Raw genomic sequence first — 19,918 nt, 5'->3', positions numbered from 1 at the left:
AGAGATGATGTTTCTTGATTTGAGGATCTGAATTACAGTTTTGATTCTCTTTCTTCCATTTACTTGTTGTTCATCTGAAGAAAACATTCGTACTACAGACCACACCAAGCCAGGGTTCCTTTCCAACTCGACCAGTCAACAAAAGCAAAACCAACAAACCGCATACCAAATGCATATCAATTCCAAATAGTAGCTACCATGCTGACAGCCAATAGAAAACGGGTATAAAATAAGGAACATCCTCAGTAAACTAAACCCCCTCCACTCCATCCATCACTAGATCTCCCAAAACATCCACCAGATCTTAGCCAACCGCTACCTATCAACTACATTCCCAACCACATCCCCAGCGCAGACGTATTCCGAGAATTCTAAGCAACCACAGTGAGTGTCCAGGCAACAAGATCAAGGCGAGGGCCGCGGCCCAATAATCTGCCTCCGGGCGCCGCCGACCCCCAGTCCGGGGCCGCCGCGGTTCTGGTTGTCGCCGCCCATGTAGCCGTACTGGTGGACGTCCCAGGCGCCCTGGCCGGGGCCGGAGCCCAGCGAGCCGTCGCGCAGTCCGCGGGCGGCGGCCTCCTGGGTCTGCTTCTGGCTCACCTCCCACTCGCGCTGGCGCTCGCGCTCGCGCTCCATCTCGCGCTCCAGCAGGGACTTGGAGGCCCAGCCGCCGGCCTTAGTCTTCTGCTGGGCGGCGAGGCGGCGGCTGTCCTCGGCGTCGACCTCGGCGGTCGTCGTGTAGTCGGCGGGGCGGTGGGTGGTCGGTTTTGGGGAGGTGGGAGGGTTGTTGGTGGTGAGGAAGCGGTCGACTCTTGTTGATGGGGAGGCAGGTCCGGGGACGGGGACGGGTTTGCGGATGGGGGATTGAGGCGGGGAGGTGTAGGTTGCTGGATCTGGGAGAGGGCGCGGGGGCATTGCCGGGGGTTTTGATTCGGTGGGGGTGGGTTCGGGGAGAGGGCGGCGCGCGGGGAGGGAGGGAGGGGGTGGGCTGGAGGGGCTCTCGGCGATTGGGGTGGGGAGGTTGTTGTTGTTGTCTTGCTGCTGGTCGTTGTCGTGGTGCTTCTGCCACTCGCCGCGGAGGAGTCTGCGTTCTTGCTCGAGGGAGGAGAGATCGTAGCTGGGCTTGGGGGGCACGGGGACCGGGCGCGGGCTCCGTGCGGTCTCCGGGGATTTTGCGCGGGTGGCATCATCCCGTTCGCGCTCGTACTGCCGCTCGCGCTCCTTGGCTCGCTCCAGTTCGTGCTCCAGCTGGCGGATGCGGTGTCGCTCCTGGGATTCCGACGTCGCGGCGGGTTTGCCGGCCCCGGCGACCATGCTGGCTTGGTACTGGCTGAGGAACTGGCCGTTGAGGCGGCTGTCCTGCGCTTCGCGGCGCTGGAGTCGCTCCTTCTCCAGCCGTGCCTCCGTCTCGCGCTCCTCCTGCTGACGCTTGTCCTCCTCTTCTTGCCACTGGCGCTTTTGCTGGTCCCAGCGTTGGCGCTCCGCCTCCACCTGCAGGCGCTCTTGTTCGCGCGTCCGCGCCGTCTCTTCCTCCCAGCGGCGTTCTTCCTCGAGACGGGCCTGCTCTTCCTCGGCTTCCTGCTGCTGTTGGCGGCGCCGCTGGTCCTCCAGCTCCTGCAGCCGCTTTCTCTCCTCCTCGTCCCGCCGGCGCTTCTCCTTCTCTGCTAGACTGGGGACGTGGGGCGCGGCGGTGGTGATCTGGCGCCGCGCGCCGAACGCAACACCCTGGTTGCCCTGACTGGCTCCGCCCATGTAGCCGTATTGGTGAATGTTCCAGGCCGGGGCCGTGCTGTGCTCGTCCGACTTCTTGCTCCAGGTGCTGACCGGCTGCGGAGATCGCGCTGGGCTGGAACGACCCGAATTGCTACCGCCCAATCCGAGCGACTTGGTGGGGGTATAGGCACCTCCCTGACTGGACCCTGTCACATGTGGACTGAGAGAGCTGCCCTTGGCCTGCGGTCCAATGGCGTAGGGGAATTTGCTGGGCTGGAGAGCGTTGGCCCGTCGGCTGAACGAGGTCAGGCATTGGAGCACTTGGGCAGGGTCCTTGGCCTCGTAGAGATCGACAGTCAGGAATACGTCATGCGGGGGAAGGCTGAGAGGGGGCATTTGGCAGGCGCGCAGGAAGTGCGAGATGTTTTCCATCTGCACGAACGGCATGGATGACTGCTTGTATTTGACGCCCGGCGATACGGCGAGGTTTACGAGTCTGTGAGCGGGCTGGCGTTCAGTTTGCGATTCCCATACGGAAGAAGGTTGTTTTTCATTCGGACAGAATTCCGGGTCTTACCTGCAAAGAGCCACTCCATCTTTCAGGGCTTCCAGAAGATCCCCTGCCGGGAGTTTGTCATGGAGCACTTCTTCGATCCAGCTGCGGACTTCCGCGGCTGCTTGCGGGGTATAGCGGGACAAGCGCAGGTTGCGCAAGTCCTTATCCAGGGATGTGACGGAGGCCATTTTTTGAATACCACGCTCAGCCGTGTTTGCTCACAGAAGTGTGAAGCATGTAGAAAGATTCCAGAAGAACCGAAGATGGCGAGTCAGCGCTGAAATAGGGGTGGAAAGGGGGGGGGGGCGCAGGTGGTAGGGCTTCTGTTTATATAGTGCCTAACTGCGAGTGGGACGAACCGCGGTACGTCACAGGGGGGGGAAGGTGGCTTAGGAGAAGACTCGCGGATCGAACGGATGTGAGATTGGAATGGAATGTGAAGGTGCAGAATGATTGAACTAGAAGACTATTATATGCAAGTCAGCAGAAGAAAAGAGACACGCTCAGAGCAGACCGATGAGGACAGGAAAGTCAAAGTAGAGAAGAGAGTCAGTGTCAGTCAGTCAGTCAGTCGCACAGCAAGGGAAAACGAAGGCAACAGGCGGAATGCGGGAATCTTGGCCTCGTAATACGCCGCCAATATGGTCTTTCTCGTCCTGCTCGTAAGTTACCGGCCGGTATGCGCCGATGACGTTCCGGCCGCAATAATAATTGATTATTGCCATCCCAAATCACTCCCTTCTGAGTGGATGAAATACCGCATCTCATCTCACACACGCCCCCGTTGCTGCCTGACATCTTTGCTTCCAGGCACTTTCTGATTTGCGTCGGGCAAATGAGTCCCATCAACAGTCTCTGGTTCAAGTGGAAGAGCCTGAAATTGCCATGGCGCACTTCCTTTCTCGTCGGTATGTCCGCTCCGTCAACCCGCATGAATACAACAACAGTCTGACTTTGAGCCTCGCATCCCAGGCCATGATTTGAAGGGAAACACCTATTGGGAATTCAAAGATGCCCTGAATGCGAATCGGTATCGTCGCATCGTCAAATGTGACCCCAAAACCCACCTCTCCGATGTCCAAGTCAGCCGTAAGTGTTTCCTCCACGTTGGTCAAGCCTGCAGTGGCGCTTTCAACTCCCAAGGCAAGTCCCTCAGCAAACTGACCTGTTCTTTCGTCTAGCACAATGGCACCAATGGCTTCGATACGTACGAGCGGAGCCTCCGTCGATCGAAGAACAGCAACAGGACATCATCCGACAGATTCAACTCAAGGAGTTGGCTCGTCTCGCCGATGAACGGTGGGCGAGCAAGGCATCTTATCTCGATAAGCCGAAGACTCAGCAACCCGCCCCTGCTACCCAGACCAGCGATGCGACATTGAACCCTCCGAAGGATGAGGCGCAGGCTACCAAGGCTACCCCTGCTGCTCCTGGGAACGAGAAGAAGGAAAAACCAGCTTCAAAACAAGACCCTTGGGCAAAGGCCGCCAGTGGACCTGGTGAGAAGTGGCAGCCGGATTCTTGGAGTCCGACCTCTTCCCAGAGATGAGCTGGTTTGTTGCTTCGAACTTCGACCTTAATCGCCCTGGTCGTCGATTACGATCCCAAGTCGCGTGCATGGTGCGGATTATGCTACCAGACTAGCCGTGCATCCTTCAGAGCTGCTGAGATCCTGGATGGCCGTCTTGGTGTTTGCCGAAATCACCCTCTCCACTCTGTCTACATTTTACTTCAGGAGTCATGAGAACTGATCAGCGTTCCTCGCCAGATCGAGGAGTCATCGAGCCGTGCCGTTGTATAAAGAGAGGTGCATTAGGCACTGGTCTTGCATGGCGAGAACTCTTTGGTGCAGGGACTTGCAAACACCTTGTGTCAGCTCGAGCGGCATTGTATATTACCTACTTTAGAGTGTATGTACTATAGTTATTGAACTAAGCAGAATGAGTCTATGGCGTTCTGCCAGGTGTCGCAATGAATTCGATTACCGAATATGTTATCTTGAGGAGTACTGGAATTAGAAGTGGTAAATTCTTCTCCCCCAAAGGTAATGGGTCGTCTTGAAATATATAGTCGGATTCTACGCATCCACAGGAACGGCAAGGTCCACCCACCGACTGGTAACCTAATGGAACCCTGCATTTTTGCACACATAGATCTTCGTTATTCCGGATCATCTATAACCAAAGAATAAATTGAACTGACATATCAATAGACAAATCGTGGTCATGGTGATGCATAGTGGACTGCTCTATGATAGAGTACTGCAGTGTACAATACACTGACTGCGGTTCGGACTCGAGATTTGCCGTGCTGACTCAGGATGACGACGATCCGGCAGATTTGCGAGTGCAATCCCTGTACGCTAAACTATTCCGGGAAGTTCCGAAGCCGGGCCGACATGCAGGCCGGAAGGAGAGGCAACAAGCCCAAGTCAGGTGCCCGGTGATGACGGAAATCTGACAGTCGAGGTTCGCCCTGTTTCTAATCCCTTTCCTCTGCCCAAGCACTATCATCGGTGCCATTTCTCATCTTTTCCAGACCCTTCTCGACCTGGAAGTTACGTCGAGCTGCATATGCCTGTTTAAAAAGATATTGTCTGCGAGAACTGCCGACGGGTTTTGCTCATTACCCCTCGCCTCCTCGCCCTTTGCCCCCGCTTCACCATCACCAACCACTCCCCAACGAAAAAGTGGGCATAAGATTCTAGCGCCTGCGCGTCGTTCATCCGTCCCTGCCCCTCGCTGAGAATCGATCTGCCGCTTCCTGGGCACTTCACCCACCGTCGAGATCTTCATTGCTCACCCTCGATACTGAGGAGTACGTTCAGCCACCACGCGTCGCAGTGTTTGATCTTTCGTCACAATACTCTGCGCCTTTGACCTAGTCGCTCAAAACCCAGCGGTCCACAGTCGTACAGTCTATATGTATCACTCGAAATTATCCATCAAAAACGATTGCATTTTGAAGGAAGGAGGATTGAAATACTGTCATCTGACTGCATACAACTGGAACGACTACGCGTGCATGTGTCACAACCTTTACCAACATTGAACTTTGAAGCGAATTAATTGAAAACCAACATGTCTATCAACGTTATCTTTGTTCAGGGCCTTGCTGGCTCTCACTAGGTGAAATTCTTCACCCAGTTTTTTGTGCTTCACGATGGACTCCTTCAAAACCATTGGGGGCCTTGAAAGCCACGGTTTGAACGTGCAAAAAACTTTCTTTGTTCACATCCTATAAAGCAACATCTCTGTTCCCAGTCGCCAGTCACCAAGACAGGTACGGGTGGGATCTAAACCTTGTAAGTTTACATCTCATTTTCACAGGACAAACCAGTCCTTTGAGCTACCGGCGCGGAATATCCGGGGAAGCCGGCCAGCATCCGGACACTCATCGCATCGCCATGAGCAGGCAAAACATGAACAGGAAGTCATGGGAGTCCTTGTCATCGACATTCTCCCAGCTGGAAATTTCCATCTCCCATGACAGCTGTTATGCCTCTGATGAATACTCTGCCCCCGCAAAACCTACCACTGCTGTCCATACTCTTGACGCTCCCTCTCTGGTGCCCGCGGTAGCGGCGCCTCTCCAGTCGATCTTGAAGCCGATTCTGAAAAGACCATATTCAGAAATCGAAGAAGACGAAGCAGAAGAAGCAGAGTCTGGCTACGCATCTGAGGAATCCGAATACGGTTATGACAGTTTTGACGAATCGGATGATGACATGTGTGAAGTCTCAGAGTGGGATGAAGCTTCTGACATCATGTCTCAATCAGATGGGGAAGACGACGATGTCGCGTCACTAGACGGCTCGTTCATCATTGAATTCGGCGGAGCTCATGTTCAATTCAACGCGAACATATGCTATATCGAAGCGCCAGAGCTAGAGGAAGACGATGAAAGCCCCGAGGCCGGACTGACATGCCACGAGTTGATGGAGATGGCACGAAAGTCTGGTAGCTTGCGGCTACAAGAGGGTACAGGGCCTGGCGACCACCCTGAGGACTGCGAGGACGACGATAGTCTGATCCTGGAAACCTTGAAGCAGCTCCCGGAAGAGCACCCCGATGATGTTGTTGACCTGGACAAGAGTCTCTTCGTTGCCTACATGAATGGCATCAACGGGCTCACCGACCCACAGTACAAGTCTCGCCTTCGCAGCCGCGTTGACGATATAAAGTCTGGTCGTGCACACACGCCATACCTAGATGAGGATGGCACAACTGGTGCATACATCGATAATGCGCTCAACCACGTTATCGGAGTCTTCCGCAACATCGTCGCCGAGGAGGAGTTCAACGAACTTGTTGACCTCAGCCACGTCAAGGGCAGCTCCACCGGGCCCAGTGGGACCATCAGCCAGAAGCTTCTGACCAAGCTTGAGAATATCCTCTCAGAGAGACTGGCCTCCGATGCCGTCAATATCGGGCCTGACGAGTTGAGCTTCTTCACCAGTGGGCTTGCTTACGCTCTAGACCACTGGACCAGTTACATGACGCGATGAATATGATACGCTGTCCATGAAGAACCACGAAGAGAAACAAAAACCCCCTCAAAATAAAAAAAAAGAAGGCCAAGAGCCGAAAGATGTCCAAAGGGCTTAAACTGTTGTTATTCCATTCGCCTAGCTAAAGATCACAAGCATTTCGCAAAAACTTACGACCGGGGATAGTTAGCATCGCTAATGATTATAAACCCAGAATTTTCTTCTAATATCTCATCAAACGTAACTTCGTAGACAAGTGGCATTGTATAGTGCAGTCCACCACTCATTCAGTAGTAAGTAAGCACAACTCCTGATATCGACAGGATTGCGCCTATAATCCGAGAAGAATATAGCTACCCTACGACAGGGTCGATCTTAGTTGCCACGCATAAGGCCACCCCCCCCTCCCCCCCCCCTGGGCCACCCTGCCTGCCGCTTTTCAGGAATTTTTTTTCGAAACGCTGGCGCTGGCTATAACACATAATCATATTTATTATACTCACACAGTAATACTGGTAACTCATGGGTAATTATGCAGTGCCCAGTGCACTACAGTACACGTCCACCCCTCGCCCTGGCAATATCCGATCAAACTGAAACACTTGAAGTAAGAGGGTGCCAACGGTATGAGCGCAGGGCTAGACCAGGTCGATCACTGATTGAGTTCTGCGCCCATAGGAATCAACCGATCCTTGTGCTGTTTCTCCATTGGAGACGGCACAATCATCTCAGGGATCTAAACCCTGGATGGGTACTAGTAGTTGAGACGCCAGGATCCCAGATTACCACGTAGGTAACCGCGAGAGGGAAGAGAGAGGGAGGTGAGAGCGAGGCTCTGGATGCTTTGGATGCGTAGATCAAAGGTTTCGGGGAGTCCGTCGTGCTACATCCGCTTTGGGTCACGAACGGGAGGCTGACAGTGTGGGTGTTGGGTTCGAGAAGGGTGGGTTGGTGTACAGTATATGCGCTGATGTCAGATCCTGTTGAGCAGATCAGATCCCGTGATGGTGGTGAAGGAGTTGTTGGGTTGTAAGTGGAGAGAAGTCGCTGTACCTACGGCATATGCTCTATCGGGAATGGGAGGAAGGGCCACTGCAACTGCAGGACATGACGCTGGGAGGAATGCGACGGAAACTTGATACATCCAGTCACATCATACGATCTGAAACTCCTGGTGCTGAGAGTTGATCCCTGCACGCTAGTTACTACCAGCATATCCTTGTACTGTGTGTACATGTGCATATTCATGCAAACACACATTTTCGATGCATCACAGCATCCTTCAGGCGCTACTGCACGTATCGCTTAAATCCTGTCCTCTTTATGCCAACGTTCCCAAAAATATGATGTCTGGACTGTGTTGTGCTTGGTTGGTTGATCGATCATGCATGTATAAGCAGTGGGTGAATGGCTGGCTGCTTACCGCTTACTGCTTGTTGATAGGGAAAGGCCTGTTTGTTGCCAGATTGAGGGTGACATCCATGTTATGGTGGCTTCCAGGTTGACGAACGTGTTTTGTTTGTTGGGGTCCATTTATACATGTATGGGGGCCGGTTGGGGGCGCCTTAATTGGATTCATCTGGACTACAGTAGAATGGCCTTGTATCAGCTCCAGCTCCAACGGTGGCTGCCCTGCTTTTCTGCCTGCCTGCCTGCCCTGTGCGTAGGGTTGGGGGCTGCATGTAATGTACTTTGTGTGTAGTGTCGTCGAGGTCAATGCACGCAGGGAAGGATTTATAGTTGGTAGGGAGATAAGGTGGTCTTGGCGGGGTGCTAGCTGGGGTTTCAGTAATGCTCGTAGTTACGGGGTAACTGGTTTGAGTAGTGACTACATGTGCGGACTGGGGAGTTTAGGTCTAGTTGTTGCGCTCTGGGGTTGAGGATACACCTGTGGGCTTAGTTATGCTATCGGGTGTAGCAGCCGCTTCCAGGTCATCCATCCATCCATACGGGATCCTGTGTGCTGATCTGGTGGGGATATGGTCAAAAGTTCCGCGACCTGGATTCAATCGGCCAGAGGAGCCATGGAAAAGCGTTCAAATGCACCAATCGCCCACCTGTCGAAAGTTGGGATCTCAAAATTCAGCCGGGTTTTTGTATGTAGCGGGGCAGCCTCATCCCCGGTCTGGTTGACGGACCGAAGAAGCAACAAGCCTCTCAGATGATGTAATTCGAGATCTTGAAGCTACGATCCATGGATTATAGTATAGGAGCTATTATGGTGTTGTACTGGCTTGTTCTGGAGTTGCTTATTGCATTTGATGTCTCGCCTACCGGACTGATATCGGGTAATCCATCTCACCACCCACGGAAACGTTGATCTGGTAGTACTGAATATAGCAGCACCTAGTCTAGGCAAAATCGATAGTACTCAAAAACCCAGCCGGGAACGCCCCCCTCAGCTCGTATCATATATTGCGCCCGCCTCCACCAGCAATGGGCCTGGGTTCGAGATGCACTTCAGCTGAAGAGTGGACTGTTGATACGTTCCCACAATCGTATATTAAATCGGAGCCTGGAACCCAATCATAGGCGGCCATCGGTGAGGTGTACCCGATTAACTATGTCTCTTACCCGCTGGCTTGCCCGGAAGGGGCCTACTGTGCTTTCAACTGAATCGGAACCATTGGTGTGGGAGCACGACATGGTCATGGTGCAGGTGAACCAGCCTGAACCGCTGGGGAGAGAACGGAAATGGATCCCCTCCCTGATTGGATCCCTGTGCCAGTTCACCGGTCCCACCGAGGCAGAAGAGCAGGGATTCAGGCGATATTTAGGTGCTTGATTCGTCTCTTGTCGAACTTACTCACCATCCAAGATCGTGGGAATGATAAGTGACTCGTGTGAAAAGAGAGACAAAAGTGGGAACGGGATGGTGAAATAGAATTTGAAATCTCTGGCCCTAGTCTCGAGGGCCGCGTGTGAACGGCAAGAGGTGGGAGGCTGCGAAAGTCAAAGTACGTAGGGGGGATTGGGGATTCCTGACTCGCGAACTGTCGGAGCACTGTAGCAGATCAAATGTGTTATCAACTCTCGAGAAGGAAAGTGCTGTCAGGAGCCCTTCAGAGGCATAGGCGCATAGCAAGCTGATTGACACGGGCAATTTGTCAAGGCGTCCTTTTTTTGAACCTTCAAAATCCTCCCCGCAGGCCACAGCAAAATCCAGTAGTATATGGGGTATGGAGAAACCAGCAATACCAGAGAGGCATGTCCCACGATCATCATCAGTGCACCCACCAGTGATCTCCCTTGTCAGCTTGAAGATCACTGTCCGACTGCGCGGCCTCCTATTCTCCTCCCGAGGGACACAACCTAAGGTGTCAAGGGAGTGTTTCCGAGTCGAGTGTACTATTCCTGTTTCTTGATTGTGTACAGTATCTATGCAGAACATCTCTGGACAATTATCCGTTTCTCTTGAAAATTGAAACAGCGCCTGTGATGATAGTGGCTTAATTGGTCTTGCAAGCCACCGGACAGTGGCCATAGCCATGATTTGCTTACCGGGGGGAATAATAGTAGCAATCAGATTTTGAGTTCCATGGTGCCTGGGCTTGAGACCGATTTCGGGAAGAGATGAGGGGGGGAACCGAAACTTGGAGCGGGATCACGGACGGATTTTGTCCTTGGGGTTAGGTTGATGTCTCCTCGGTCATATCCGGTAGAATTACTAGAGTGCTATTACTTCTCACCTGTTCTGAGTACTTCGGAGGTGGAATCCAGTTGCACTTCTTCCGTAGTCAATTTAACATGACTGGATATAATAAAGCATGAGACACGGCTCGCTACGAGAGGCCAGAGCAAAGAGACAATGTGAGAGGCTTACATTCCAGTCGGCTTGCAGTAGCGCCCCCTTAAACTGCCCCTCGTGCCCCTGCAGTTGGGACGGTATTTCATCCTTAGTGACTCTTAGTGAGTGACTAATCCTTTAGGGTTCTTTTCCCTGCCTTCCTGGTGGGGCCTTTTTCACTAGTTCGGCTCTGGCGATCGTCGGTTTTCTTGGGGCTTCGGTGCCTTTTCTTATTTGCTTCTAGTCGCAACTGACTGGCTATTTCTCCTGGATGCTGATGGCTTATGGTAGGGGTCCGGATGCTGGGTATTTGGTCTTCATCTCTCTCTCTCTCTCTCTCTCACATGCTCAAAGCCTCATGATCATGACCAACGGACGTTCCAACCACGATTTCGGATGATGCTCGGAAAAACAGACGGCTCATGTTTATCGAAATCGAGGGAGGAACCGTGGAATGGTTTGGTGTTGGCCGCTTGTCGGGTGAACTAATCGCAGTGCTCCGTCCATGGATTGACGCTCTCCCCGAAACCGATATCTGAGGCCAAGCTGTTCCTGACCCGAGAAGGTCTCAAGTCGGTGGCGACACCGAGGCCAATGTCGATCTTGCCAAAGCCCTCGTGCTTGATGCATTCCGACTCGTGGGGGTTCAATCAGAATGATGGACTGGTTGGAAACTTTAACAAGTCATAAGTCATGAGGAGCTTGCTTTTTCCAGTGAACCCATGCGATTCACAAAGCGGAGAAGCCTGGACGATGTAAATGATAAGTCAGTCAGTCTTCGGTAGAAAAAGGAAAAAGGGAAATCACCTATTCTTACTACTTACCTTCCGGTTCCAGTTCCAGTTCCAGTTCCTGTGCAGCCAAAGCGTTGTTGGTGGTTCCTCTTCCCCCAAAGTCCCCACACCACAACGATGTTCATTTGCTTCTCTTGACCCAAGTTAACCCAAGTTGACCCTCCTGGTGGAATTGAAGCGGATGATGGGTTCCACCTCTCCTGATTTTGCTGGTCACTTTTTTAGTTCCGCTGCTGCGTCTGTCTGTAAATTGTAAGAATTTCTCGGATCCTAATTTACAGAGACGGTGAAGGCTGGAGCAGTTGTCCATTCACATTTGTTGACTGTTGCTGCTGCTGCTGCTGCCACTTCTATGTACATACAGTACTGTACATACATACAAACTAATCATACTGATGGCTTGACTGTTACTCCTGAACTTTCACCACCTCCCATAAGGTCCTTCATTCACACTCTTTCTCTTGTCTCCCTTCTCATCTACCTTGTCTAAACCCCCTCTCTCCCTCTCCCTCTCCCTCTGTCTCTCTCTTCTTCCCCTCTTTTCTTTCTTTCGCTTTCCCTTTTTACAACTCATCTACTTCACACTCTTACTCCCTCAATCGCTTCTCGCCGACCATCCGCTGAACCACCCTCTCCTTAAAAACTACAACAGCACCCTACCCCGACCTTTGTCCAGATCTTCATTGATCGTTCGGATTCCGCTTTCTCTCTACTTTCAGAACTCAAGTACTGCGACATGAACACTACATTCTATTAGTTGGTTCGTTACACGGGTACGTTCTAGCCTCGTCCCCATTTTGCGACTGGGTGCGCCTCCCGCTGGCACTGCGAGTTTTTGCTTTTTTTTACTTCTTCTACCCGATCTTCCTTTGTTCTTCTTATGCTTTAATAATTGCTTTTGCCGGATGCTCTGTGGCTTGACGCCATCTTACGACATCCACCACATTCACCACATTCACTGTTAAGGCAGTACCCGAAAAAGAACAAATCAAGTCGCAAGGCCCCCAAGATGGGCTGTGCAACTCATTTCGTATTGTTCAAAGGCTGACCAACTGTTTCTGTCGTGTTTCAGGATACTAAAGTCTCCATCATTCGCTCCCAAGCCTGCTGGACACTCCGAATAATAATACACCCGGCTCCCGTGTTCTTTGTTCGATCTGCGCTCTTCAGACCGACCTCTTTGCGACTGTATGTGATCCTTGCATTGCGACCATGCAGCACAGCAAAGGACCCGATTCTCCGGAGATGGGGAGGACGGTCTCGCGCTCGCGCAGCACCAGTATTTCCAGCGACTCCCAACTCCCCCGAGCCCATCTGCTCGCCCCCACAGTAGTTACACCACCGCCCACTTTTATCGCCTCTTCCGCTGCAGCCCAGATTATCACCACAGACCAGGAATTCAACGCGGCCGACTTTGTTGCCGATGAAGATGGACCGGGCTCTCCTGCGAGTGCTTTTGTGACCCGCGAGGCTCTGTCAGCCCTCAACGGATTTCTCGACTACCTTCTCTTTGATATCCTAGCTGCAGCAAAGTCGACACAGTTGGCCTGCATCCGACCAGCGGTGGCAGACGTTCTGAAGCCACGCCTCGCCAAGGAAGTGGTAGAGGCAGCGGACGATGAGCTGAGTGAGGTCTTGGGTGGCCCGGAAGACGAGCAGCTTGAGTTCCGTGGCGGCCAGACCCCTGGCGGTGAATTCGACCTGATTCGTTCGTGGAAGCTCACTCGCCTGCGATGTATGGTTTACACGCGCCTGGGTGACATGGAAGAGGACGAGGAGGAAGAGCATATCGCACGGGAAGGCCTAGCTGACGAGGACGGCGTCCCGCGAAGACTGGCCAGTCACGTAGGAAATATCACACCCGCCGCAGCCATTTTCTTGACTTCGATTATCGAACATTTGGGCGAGCAAGCATTGGTCATCGCGGGTGAGACAGCTCGATCACGACTGTCGACAAAACTCGAGCAGGATTCCGAAGAATCCATGGAGACTGGAATCAATCGTGCAAGTATGGATCGACTGGTTGTGGAGGACCATGACATGGAAAAATTGGCCTTGAACCCGACATTGGGTCGACTCTGGCGAACATGGCGCAAACGCGTCCGAGGGTCCAACCTGTCGCGGGCAGTTTCACGAGAATCAATGCGCCGCCGTCATAGCGTGTTCACCACTACCGGCAGTAGGAAGAGCAGCGTTTTCACCGCGGATGAATTCTCAGTCCGTTCGGCAACCTCGCCAGTCCCTGAAACACCAAAAGACGTCGACCCAGCCTTGGTGCCCTTGCCGCTTAATGACCACGATATTCAGGAAATTGAGGTCCCTGGGTATCTGCCAGAGCTCGAGACTGGCGAGATCCAAACCATGCAGGCTGTAGTAGCCCACAAAGTTCGTCCCCATAGTCTTATGGTACTCACACTGCCTTCCCCAAGATCGCCATCATCGAACGGCAACTCGCCCCTTACCCCTAAGCTACAGACCGTGACAATCACCCGTCATGCTCGGTCAAGATCGTTGCCCAACGCTGGACCCGGGGAGGAGACTCCAGAACCTGAGCAGTTTCCAGAGCGACCGTCACCGACTGCGTCCGAGGAGCGGCGGCGCTTGGAGACAATGTACGAACATGATGAAGATGACGAGCGGAATGCAGACCAGGGACACAAGGAGGAAGCTATTGAACTCGTGAACCAAGTAGACGAAGAAACAAAAGCAGTGTCGGAGTCGACCACGGTTCTAGCCACCTCTGTTGCGGCGCACGAGGTAATCACTCCGGTGTCCCCAACGTCACCGATCGAGACAGAATTACTCGAGGGCCAAGGGACACGTGCGAGACCCAGATTGGCTTCTACGCAGCGACCGCGACCAAAAACGATGCGAGAACCATCGATTTACGAAGAGCGGTCACCACCTGCTACTCCTGTTTTGGTGGATGAACAGTTCGGGTCAACGGTTAAGGAGGACGCACCGCCGACGCAAGGGGCTGACTCCGTCTCGGTAGCGCCCGCTGTCGATCTCGATGAGTTATCATCCGAGGAGTCTGTAGCCCCTCCTACCACTCGATCTTCGACCGATGACGGTAATTCGTACAAGGCCTCCAGGCCCGTTTCAACCTCTGGAGATAGCGCCTCCTCGGACGTTTCGCGGAAACTACCCAAATCTAGCCCTCTCTCCAACGGTACCAATCATCGCTACGGGCGATCCAGCCCTGGAATCTCATCTGTCAAATCCGGCATTGAGCGTGCCGCCGTTCAAAGACTGTCAGGGCGACCATCCACCTCGGTGGCATCTTCAAGCTATTCCAATCCGCGCCGTTCGGACAGTTTCGGCAGCAGCCGCGAGAGGCGTCCTGTGACGTCCGGCTCATCATCTGCTTCAAGCAAGCTGAAAGGCCTGATCGTCCGTACCGGGGATTCCAACTCTTTGCGCCTGCGGAACTCGTCTGAGATAAGCAGGGTGTCAACTCAGGAGTCAGCTTTCGATGACACCACCGGCCTGGATGAGCTTATCCGTAGCGAGGAAACTTTACACTTCACACTGACTCCTAGAAACATGAGAGAAATGGAGGTACGTCTGGACCCCGTCAACCCCCAAGTCGTCAAGGAATGCCACTAATTGTGAAACCAGCTGCCTGATTCACCCAGATGGCGAGCCCAGCAGACCACCCCGTCTGAATCGGATCTCGCGCGACCAAGAACATCTCACGCATCTTCCAAAAGCATCATGGACCTTGCTCCCATGTCCAAGTGCAAATCATCGGACCAACCCAAATACACCCCGATCGTGGTGCCTGCTGTACTCCCACCGCAGCCCACCACTGAGCAAAGTGTCGTATCGCCGACATCCATCGATTCTGCTGGATCAGGTACGCCTACGATCACTGGGTTTGACAAAAGCGGTTCTGGCAAACCATCAAGCGTGCGCCGCGTGTCTGATGCGACCGATGTCTCACGCAGGGTCTCCAGACCAGTGAGTGCTTCAACTCGTAACAGCAGTGCACGTTTGCAAGCACGCCCTGCTGTGGCCCCTAAAGGAGATCAGACCTCCGATTTGATTGATTTTATCCGCGAGGGACCGCCTACTCCCGGAGCTCACCGGATTTCACGTGCGGTGGCGCCATTCCGCGACACTATGGACTCAGACGAATTGCAGGCTCTAGAGTCGGGGCGTCCGAGTATGCAAGGATCGCTGACGGCAAATACACTAACTTCCGTTGGCTCCCACACCGGCCTTCTGGAGACAGGTCTTCGGTCCAGCACTCCCACCACATATAGCAAGGAGATTTCGGAAGATATTCGACCGAAACGAACGCAGCGTCGCGTACGAGACCCCTATGCAATTGACTCGGATGATGACGACCTTGAAGATCTTCTCGAACCCGCGAAACCAAAGCGCGATGAGGAAAGTCTGATGGATTTCCTGCGAAACGTACCACCCCCTGCGTCTCCAGCTCCACCGCAACCTTTGACTACGAATATGGGTACCCGGCGGGGCTCATCTGCTGGCTTTGTTGGTGCTTCATCTGTGAAGACCCTGCTCACTCGGACCACGGCTACCGAGAAGAACGTCCTCTCACAACCTTCAAGGAGCTCCCTCCGCCAAGCGTCCGATGCTTATATGACTGGGGCAAACAACAACTATACGACTAAGTCTGGTGGATCCATGAATGCTGCCTACGGCTTACCGTCTGTTTCTCAGAGGCAAACCGAGACTAGTGCGCTAGCCGACTTTCTCAGGAATACTGGCCCTCCTGAGCCTCCAGTGACCAGACCTACGCAAACTGCTCCCCCAACCAAGTCGAAGGAATCAGGCTTCTCGCGCCTTTTCGCACGTCGAAAGAAGATCGAGGTCTGATTCATGCCACCGTGACTTTCTTTTTTCTTTGAGGACAGCTGTTGTTTTCTCTGCGACCCTGAACACGACATGCTATCACTGGCAAATGACCTGTCTTTCTGAGCGTTGTGACTTTTGATGATGATACCTCTACCTTCAATTCTCTACCATTTCCTGTCCATAATGACAACTATTCCTAACCTTGGAAATACTCCTTGTTCTGTCTTTTCACATCTTCATACCCTCGTTGGCCATGTTCTGTTCGAACAATACCACCCCTCGCTTGCAGCGATTCTCTTTTCTACCCTTGGTTGATTCCCCTGGATTCTCAGCTTTTCTTCTTCTTTTCGTGTCAATGACCCCAAGGGCCACTAATTCCAGTCCAAAATCTTGCAATCTGGGATCTACATCCTATGGTATCACTTTTGGTTCGAGTCACCTTTATATCCTACATTGTATCGAGGAATAGGGCACCTTTGCCGATACTGTACATAGTAACATAATGTAGCTGCCTGACACAATTGAATAGTGTCTGCGACCAGGGATTAAGGCTTTCGTATACTGTCACTACATTCAGCCATAGCCATATCGCATAAAGTATAAGTACGATGCTGCGGCCAAGATATCCAAACTAACACTTAACGTAGCCAAAGGTACTGGTAGGCATTGTTGATTCAACCTGAAACGGGAAGGGGGGCGATAACCGGATCAATGTTATGCCGGCCTTGCCCGGTCCCCTGGAGCGCGGCGTGGCATCAATAATACTGGCCGCTTCCGAGCTTCGTTGTCAATTTCCTAGACCTTACTGTCGGCTGCTGCGACAATCGCCGTTCACAATGGCGGCAACTCACTTTACAATGAGGTCCCTTCTTGGCCTTCTATTCCTTCTTTTTGTTCAACTCTCTTCCGCCCTCAAGTTTGACCTGTCTGCCGTCAGTGGAAAGAATGAACGGTGTATCCGTAACTTCGTCTTCAAGGACCAGCTGGTTGTAGTCACTGCCATTGTCAGCGGCAACAAGGGTGACGGACAAGTGGTCAACATGCACGTACGTGGCAATAACTCCTGGACTATACTTGTGACGTTGGGTCGAGCGAAGCATCGAACTCGTCGTGATTCTCGGGTGATCTTTACTGGGGTCGAAACAAGCAATCAGCTAACTATATATGCTGGGAATAGATCAAGGATGCCCTGGGCAATGAGCACGGTCGTCCCAAGGACATTGCCGGAGAGACTCGCCAGGCCTTCACTGCCCCTGCCGACACTGCCTTTGATGTTTGCTTCGACAACCAGCTGACCACCCGCCGTACGTCTCACCTTGCTCTCCCCTCAAGACTTCCGAAAGAACGTACCCAGTGGAATACATAACTAATCATCTTTTGGGGGTGATTACTCAGACGCTATTCCCAACCCCTACAAGTCGATCGAGCTCGACGTCGAGATCGGTGCCGACGCCCGCGACTGGTCCAGCATCCAGGTTCAGGAGAAGCTCAAGCCCGTCGAGACCGACCTCCGTCGCATCGAGGAGATGGTCGCGGAGATCGTTAGCGAGATGGAATACCTGCGCGCCCGTGAGCAGAAGTTGCGCGACACCAATGAGAGCACGAACGAGCGTGTAAAGTGGTTCGCTTTCGGCACTATGGGCATGTTGGTTGGATTGGGCGCTTGGCAGGTGGTCTATCTGCGGGCCTACTTCAGGTATGTTCCTTTTTTTCTTTTCTCTTGCTTCATTGCGTATATGGGGATCTGGATTCGGGCAAGGGTTGGCTAATCGTTTCATTCTTTTTGCGTACAGATCCAAGCACCTTATCTAGATTTCTTTCTTGTAGCTTGGAGTGTATTTTGTGGGGATGGAGGAGGTTACAGGTTGATGCTTCTCTACTTGTCATGACCAATATATGGACTTTCTTCCAATTGCATTGATATACAACTTTTTGATCGTTTGTAGTCTATGACAGCCGTGGTGGGTGAGTCGCACTTAATGATTATCAACAGTAGACATGAACTTAGCATCCAATCCTCCTAGGATCAGCGAATAGGATACCGTTTCTCTCCAACAGCTCCCACAGTTTCCCAATGAGAAGGAATCCTCGGCTGGCTGAAGTCATGTTAGCATCAGAGGCGAAAGCTGCCACTTTTCGAAATCGGCAGGTCGCGGTTGGTGCATCGTGCCGTGCAAACACAACAAACAGGCGCATCGACGGATGATGTCAACCCGGTCTTTCTTCGCCGGATCAATTGCTCGATTACCGACGGACTTCCCCAGAGTCCGATCAAAAAATCATTACCCTCAGGACTCTTTCTTTGCTCCCAGTAAATCATCCGGGATATTGACACACAGACACGATGTCCGCATCCAGACTTGTCCACCGCTTTATGCGGCCATCCGCATCTTCCCTTTCGCTCACCACGACGACCACTTTTGCCCGTCGCTCTTTCGGCAACTCGGCTGTTCGTCTCAACGGTGATGGCGCTGTGAAGGATCGCGCTCCCTCGACCGCGCCCCAGCACCGGGAGAACGAGATCAACAAGCCCCACAACCCCAATGTCCCCAACACGACCTCCACGATGACCAAGGACTTCCCCAAGGTGGGCGCCAAGTCCGCGCCGCCGGACCTCGTGGGCGCCGTCGACCCGAATTACAAGCCGGCGGACCCGTACCCCGGCAAGGTCGAGCATTTCACCGGAGGGCGCGAGGAGACCGGGGCCCAGAAGCCGGAGCTGGGTGTCGGCGAGATGGAGGGTATTACCTTCCGGGTTGAGCCTCTCCGCCGATCGGGCGAGGATGTAACGACCATGCGCGCTCGGCTGTTGTGTATGTCTTTCCCTTGCCTCTCTACTGACCGCACTATTCATATTACCCATCGTGTGAAACGTTTCTACTCGTCATGCTGCTACTTCGAACCCTGAGAGCGTGTCGTGTCAGAGATAGTTCACTAATTGACATTGGTTTTTGCAAACAGATCAGAGCCGAAAGCGCGGCATCCTCGAGTCCGACCTGCTGCTGTCGACCTTCGCCGATGTCTACCTGGGCAAGATGGACCAGGAGCAGCTGCAGGAATACGACCGCTTCCTCGACGAGAACGACTGGGATATCTACTACTGGGCTACGCAGGATCCCCCGGCCGATGGCGGGGAGCAGTCCCCTTCTTCCACGGCCCAGGGGGCCCAGGACACCGTCACCGAGACCTGGAAGCAGACTGGAGCCAAGAGCGGCGAGTGGGCGCAGACCGTGGGCGCCTACAAGGCTGCCTACCGGCCCGTGCCGTCGCGGTGGAAGGAATCGAAGGTGCTGGAGCTGCTCCGGGCGCATGTGCGCGATAACAGTGCCACGGGCTTCCATGCGGCCAAGAGTAAGAAGACCGGGGGTGCTGGGTTGGGAAGGATGCCGAATGTGCAGGTGTTTAACTAGAGGAGGGGGAGGCTCGCGTGTACTATATAAAATAAAGGTGTGTTAGGACTGGTATTCTGAGTATGTATATTACGTTTACAACAGATTTGTTGCATGTTGGTAGTCGGAATTGAACAATGCATGTAGACTGGACTTTGACTGAACCGGGGAATGTTGGAGACCGGGGTAGATCGATCGTCGAGCGGAGGATGCATAACAGGGTTATGCCATGGTGAGTCAGCAATACTGCCACGTGACTCGCTTGTCCCGGCTTAGGGTTGGGCGAGGCGCACAACAACCAGTCGGGCGGGCACGCTAGTTAGGGCTCAGGCGGGCACGCTGTCTCCTCCATCCTCGAAACAG

At 53.2% G+C, this 19,918-nt stretch overlaps 7 protein-coding genes across 7 annotated transcripts; 5 read left to right on the top strand and 2 right to left on the bottom strand.

Annotated features, from left to right (window-relative positions):
* Nucleotides 1-4: 4 nt before the first annotated feature.
* ASPACDRAFT_1857941 (calponin homology domain protein) lies at nt 5-2,565 on the bottom strand. The gene is made up of 2 exons (XM_020197579.1): nt 2,291-2,565; nt 5-2,209 (listed from the first exon to the last, which is right to left on the bottom strand). Exons 1-2 carry the CDS (start codon nt 2,455-2,457, stop codon nt 406-408), a joined length of 1,971 nt encoding a protein of 656 aa, XP_020054263.1. The 5' UTR covers nt 2,458-2,565; the 3' UTR covers nt 5-405.
* Nucleotides 2,566-3,062: 497 nt separating this feature from the next.
* ASPACDRAFT_80039 (uncharacterized protein) lies at nt 3,063-4,256 on the top strand. Its single transcript, XM_020205552.1, has 3 exons — nt 3,063-3,177; nt 3,242-3,358; nt 3,451-4,256. Exons 1-3 carry the CDS (start codon nt 3,105-3,107, stop codon nt 3,816-3,818), a joined length of 558 nt encoding a protein of 185 aa, XP_020054262.1. The 5' UTR covers nt 3,063-3,104; the 3' UTR covers nt 3,819-4,256.
* A 1,419-nt stretch (nt 4,257-5,675) lies between these two features.
* On the top strand, nt 5,676-6,776 carry ASPACDRAFT_62186 (uncharacterized protein; the record flags this gene model as incomplete). Its single annotated transcript, XM_020203766.1, has 1 exon — nt 5,676-6,776. The coding sequence occupies one exon, from the start codon at nt 5,676-5,678 to the stop codon at nt 6,774-6,776; it is 1,101 nt and encodes a 366-aa protein (XP_020054261.1).
* Nucleotides 6,777-7,171: 395 nt separating this feature from the next.
* Nucleotides 7,172-8,114, bottom strand: ASPACDRAFT_122689 (uncharacterized protein). Its single transcript, XM_020196561.1, has 3 exons — nt 8,017-8,114; nt 7,812-7,949; nt 7,172-7,738 (listed from the first exon to the last, which is right to left on the bottom strand). Exons 2-3 carry the CDS (start codon nt 7,900-7,902, stop codon nt 7,482-7,484), a joined length of 348 nt encoding a protein of 115 aa, XP_020054260.1. The 5' UTR covers nt 7,903-7,949; nt 8,017-8,114; the 3' UTR covers nt 7,172-7,481.
* A 4,437-nt stretch (nt 8,115-12,551) lies between these two features.
* On the top strand, nt 12,552-16,187 carry ASPACDRAFT_753 (uncharacterized protein; the record flags this gene model as incomplete). The annotated part of the gene is made up of 3 exons (XM_020204412.2): nt 12,552-14,900; nt 14,961-15,159; nt 15,304-16,187. The coding sequence occupies 3 exons, from the start codon at nt 12,552-12,554 to the stop codon at nt 16,185-16,187; spliced, it is 3,432 nt and encodes a 1,143-aa protein (XP_020054259.1).
* A 792-nt stretch (nt 16,188-16,979) lies between these two features.
* Nucleotides 16,980-18,034, top strand: ASPACDRAFT_80036 (emp24/gp25L/p24 family protein). Its single transcript, XM_020205551.1, has 4 exons — nt 16,980-17,212; nt 17,344-17,470; nt 17,562-17,862; nt 17,960-18,034. The coding sequence occupies exons 1-4, from the start codon at nt 17,003-17,005 to the stop codon at nt 17,976-17,978; spliced, it is 657 nt and encodes a 218-aa protein (XP_020054258.1). The 5' UTR covers nt 16,980-17,002; the 3' UTR covers nt 17,979-18,034.
* Nucleotides 18,035-18,415: 381 nt separating this feature from the next.
* On the top strand, nt 18,416-19,777 carry ASPACDRAFT_1903755 (succinate dehydrogenase assembly factor 2). The gene is made up of 2 exons (XM_020198795.1): nt 18,416-18,979; nt 19,128-19,777. Exons 1-2 carry the CDS (start codon nt 18,511-18,513, stop codon nt 19,574-19,576), a joined length of 918 nt encoding a protein of 305 aa, XP_020054257.1. The 5' UTR covers nt 18,416-18,510; the 3' UTR covers nt 19,577-19,777.
* The last annotated feature ends 141 nt before the right edge of the window (nt 19,778-19,918 follow it).

The sequence above is a fragment of the Aspergillus aculeatus genome, assembly GCF_001890905.1.
Source record: "Aspergillus aculeatus ATCC 16872 unplaced genomic scaffold ASPACscaffold_12, whole genome shotgun sequence".
Classification (NCBI taxonomy): domain Eukaryota; kingdom Fungi; phylum Ascomycota; class Eurotiomycetes; order Eurotiales; family Aspergillaceae; genus Aspergillus; species Aspergillus aculeatus.
This window is presented reverse-complemented; position numbering and strand designations above follow the sequence as displayed.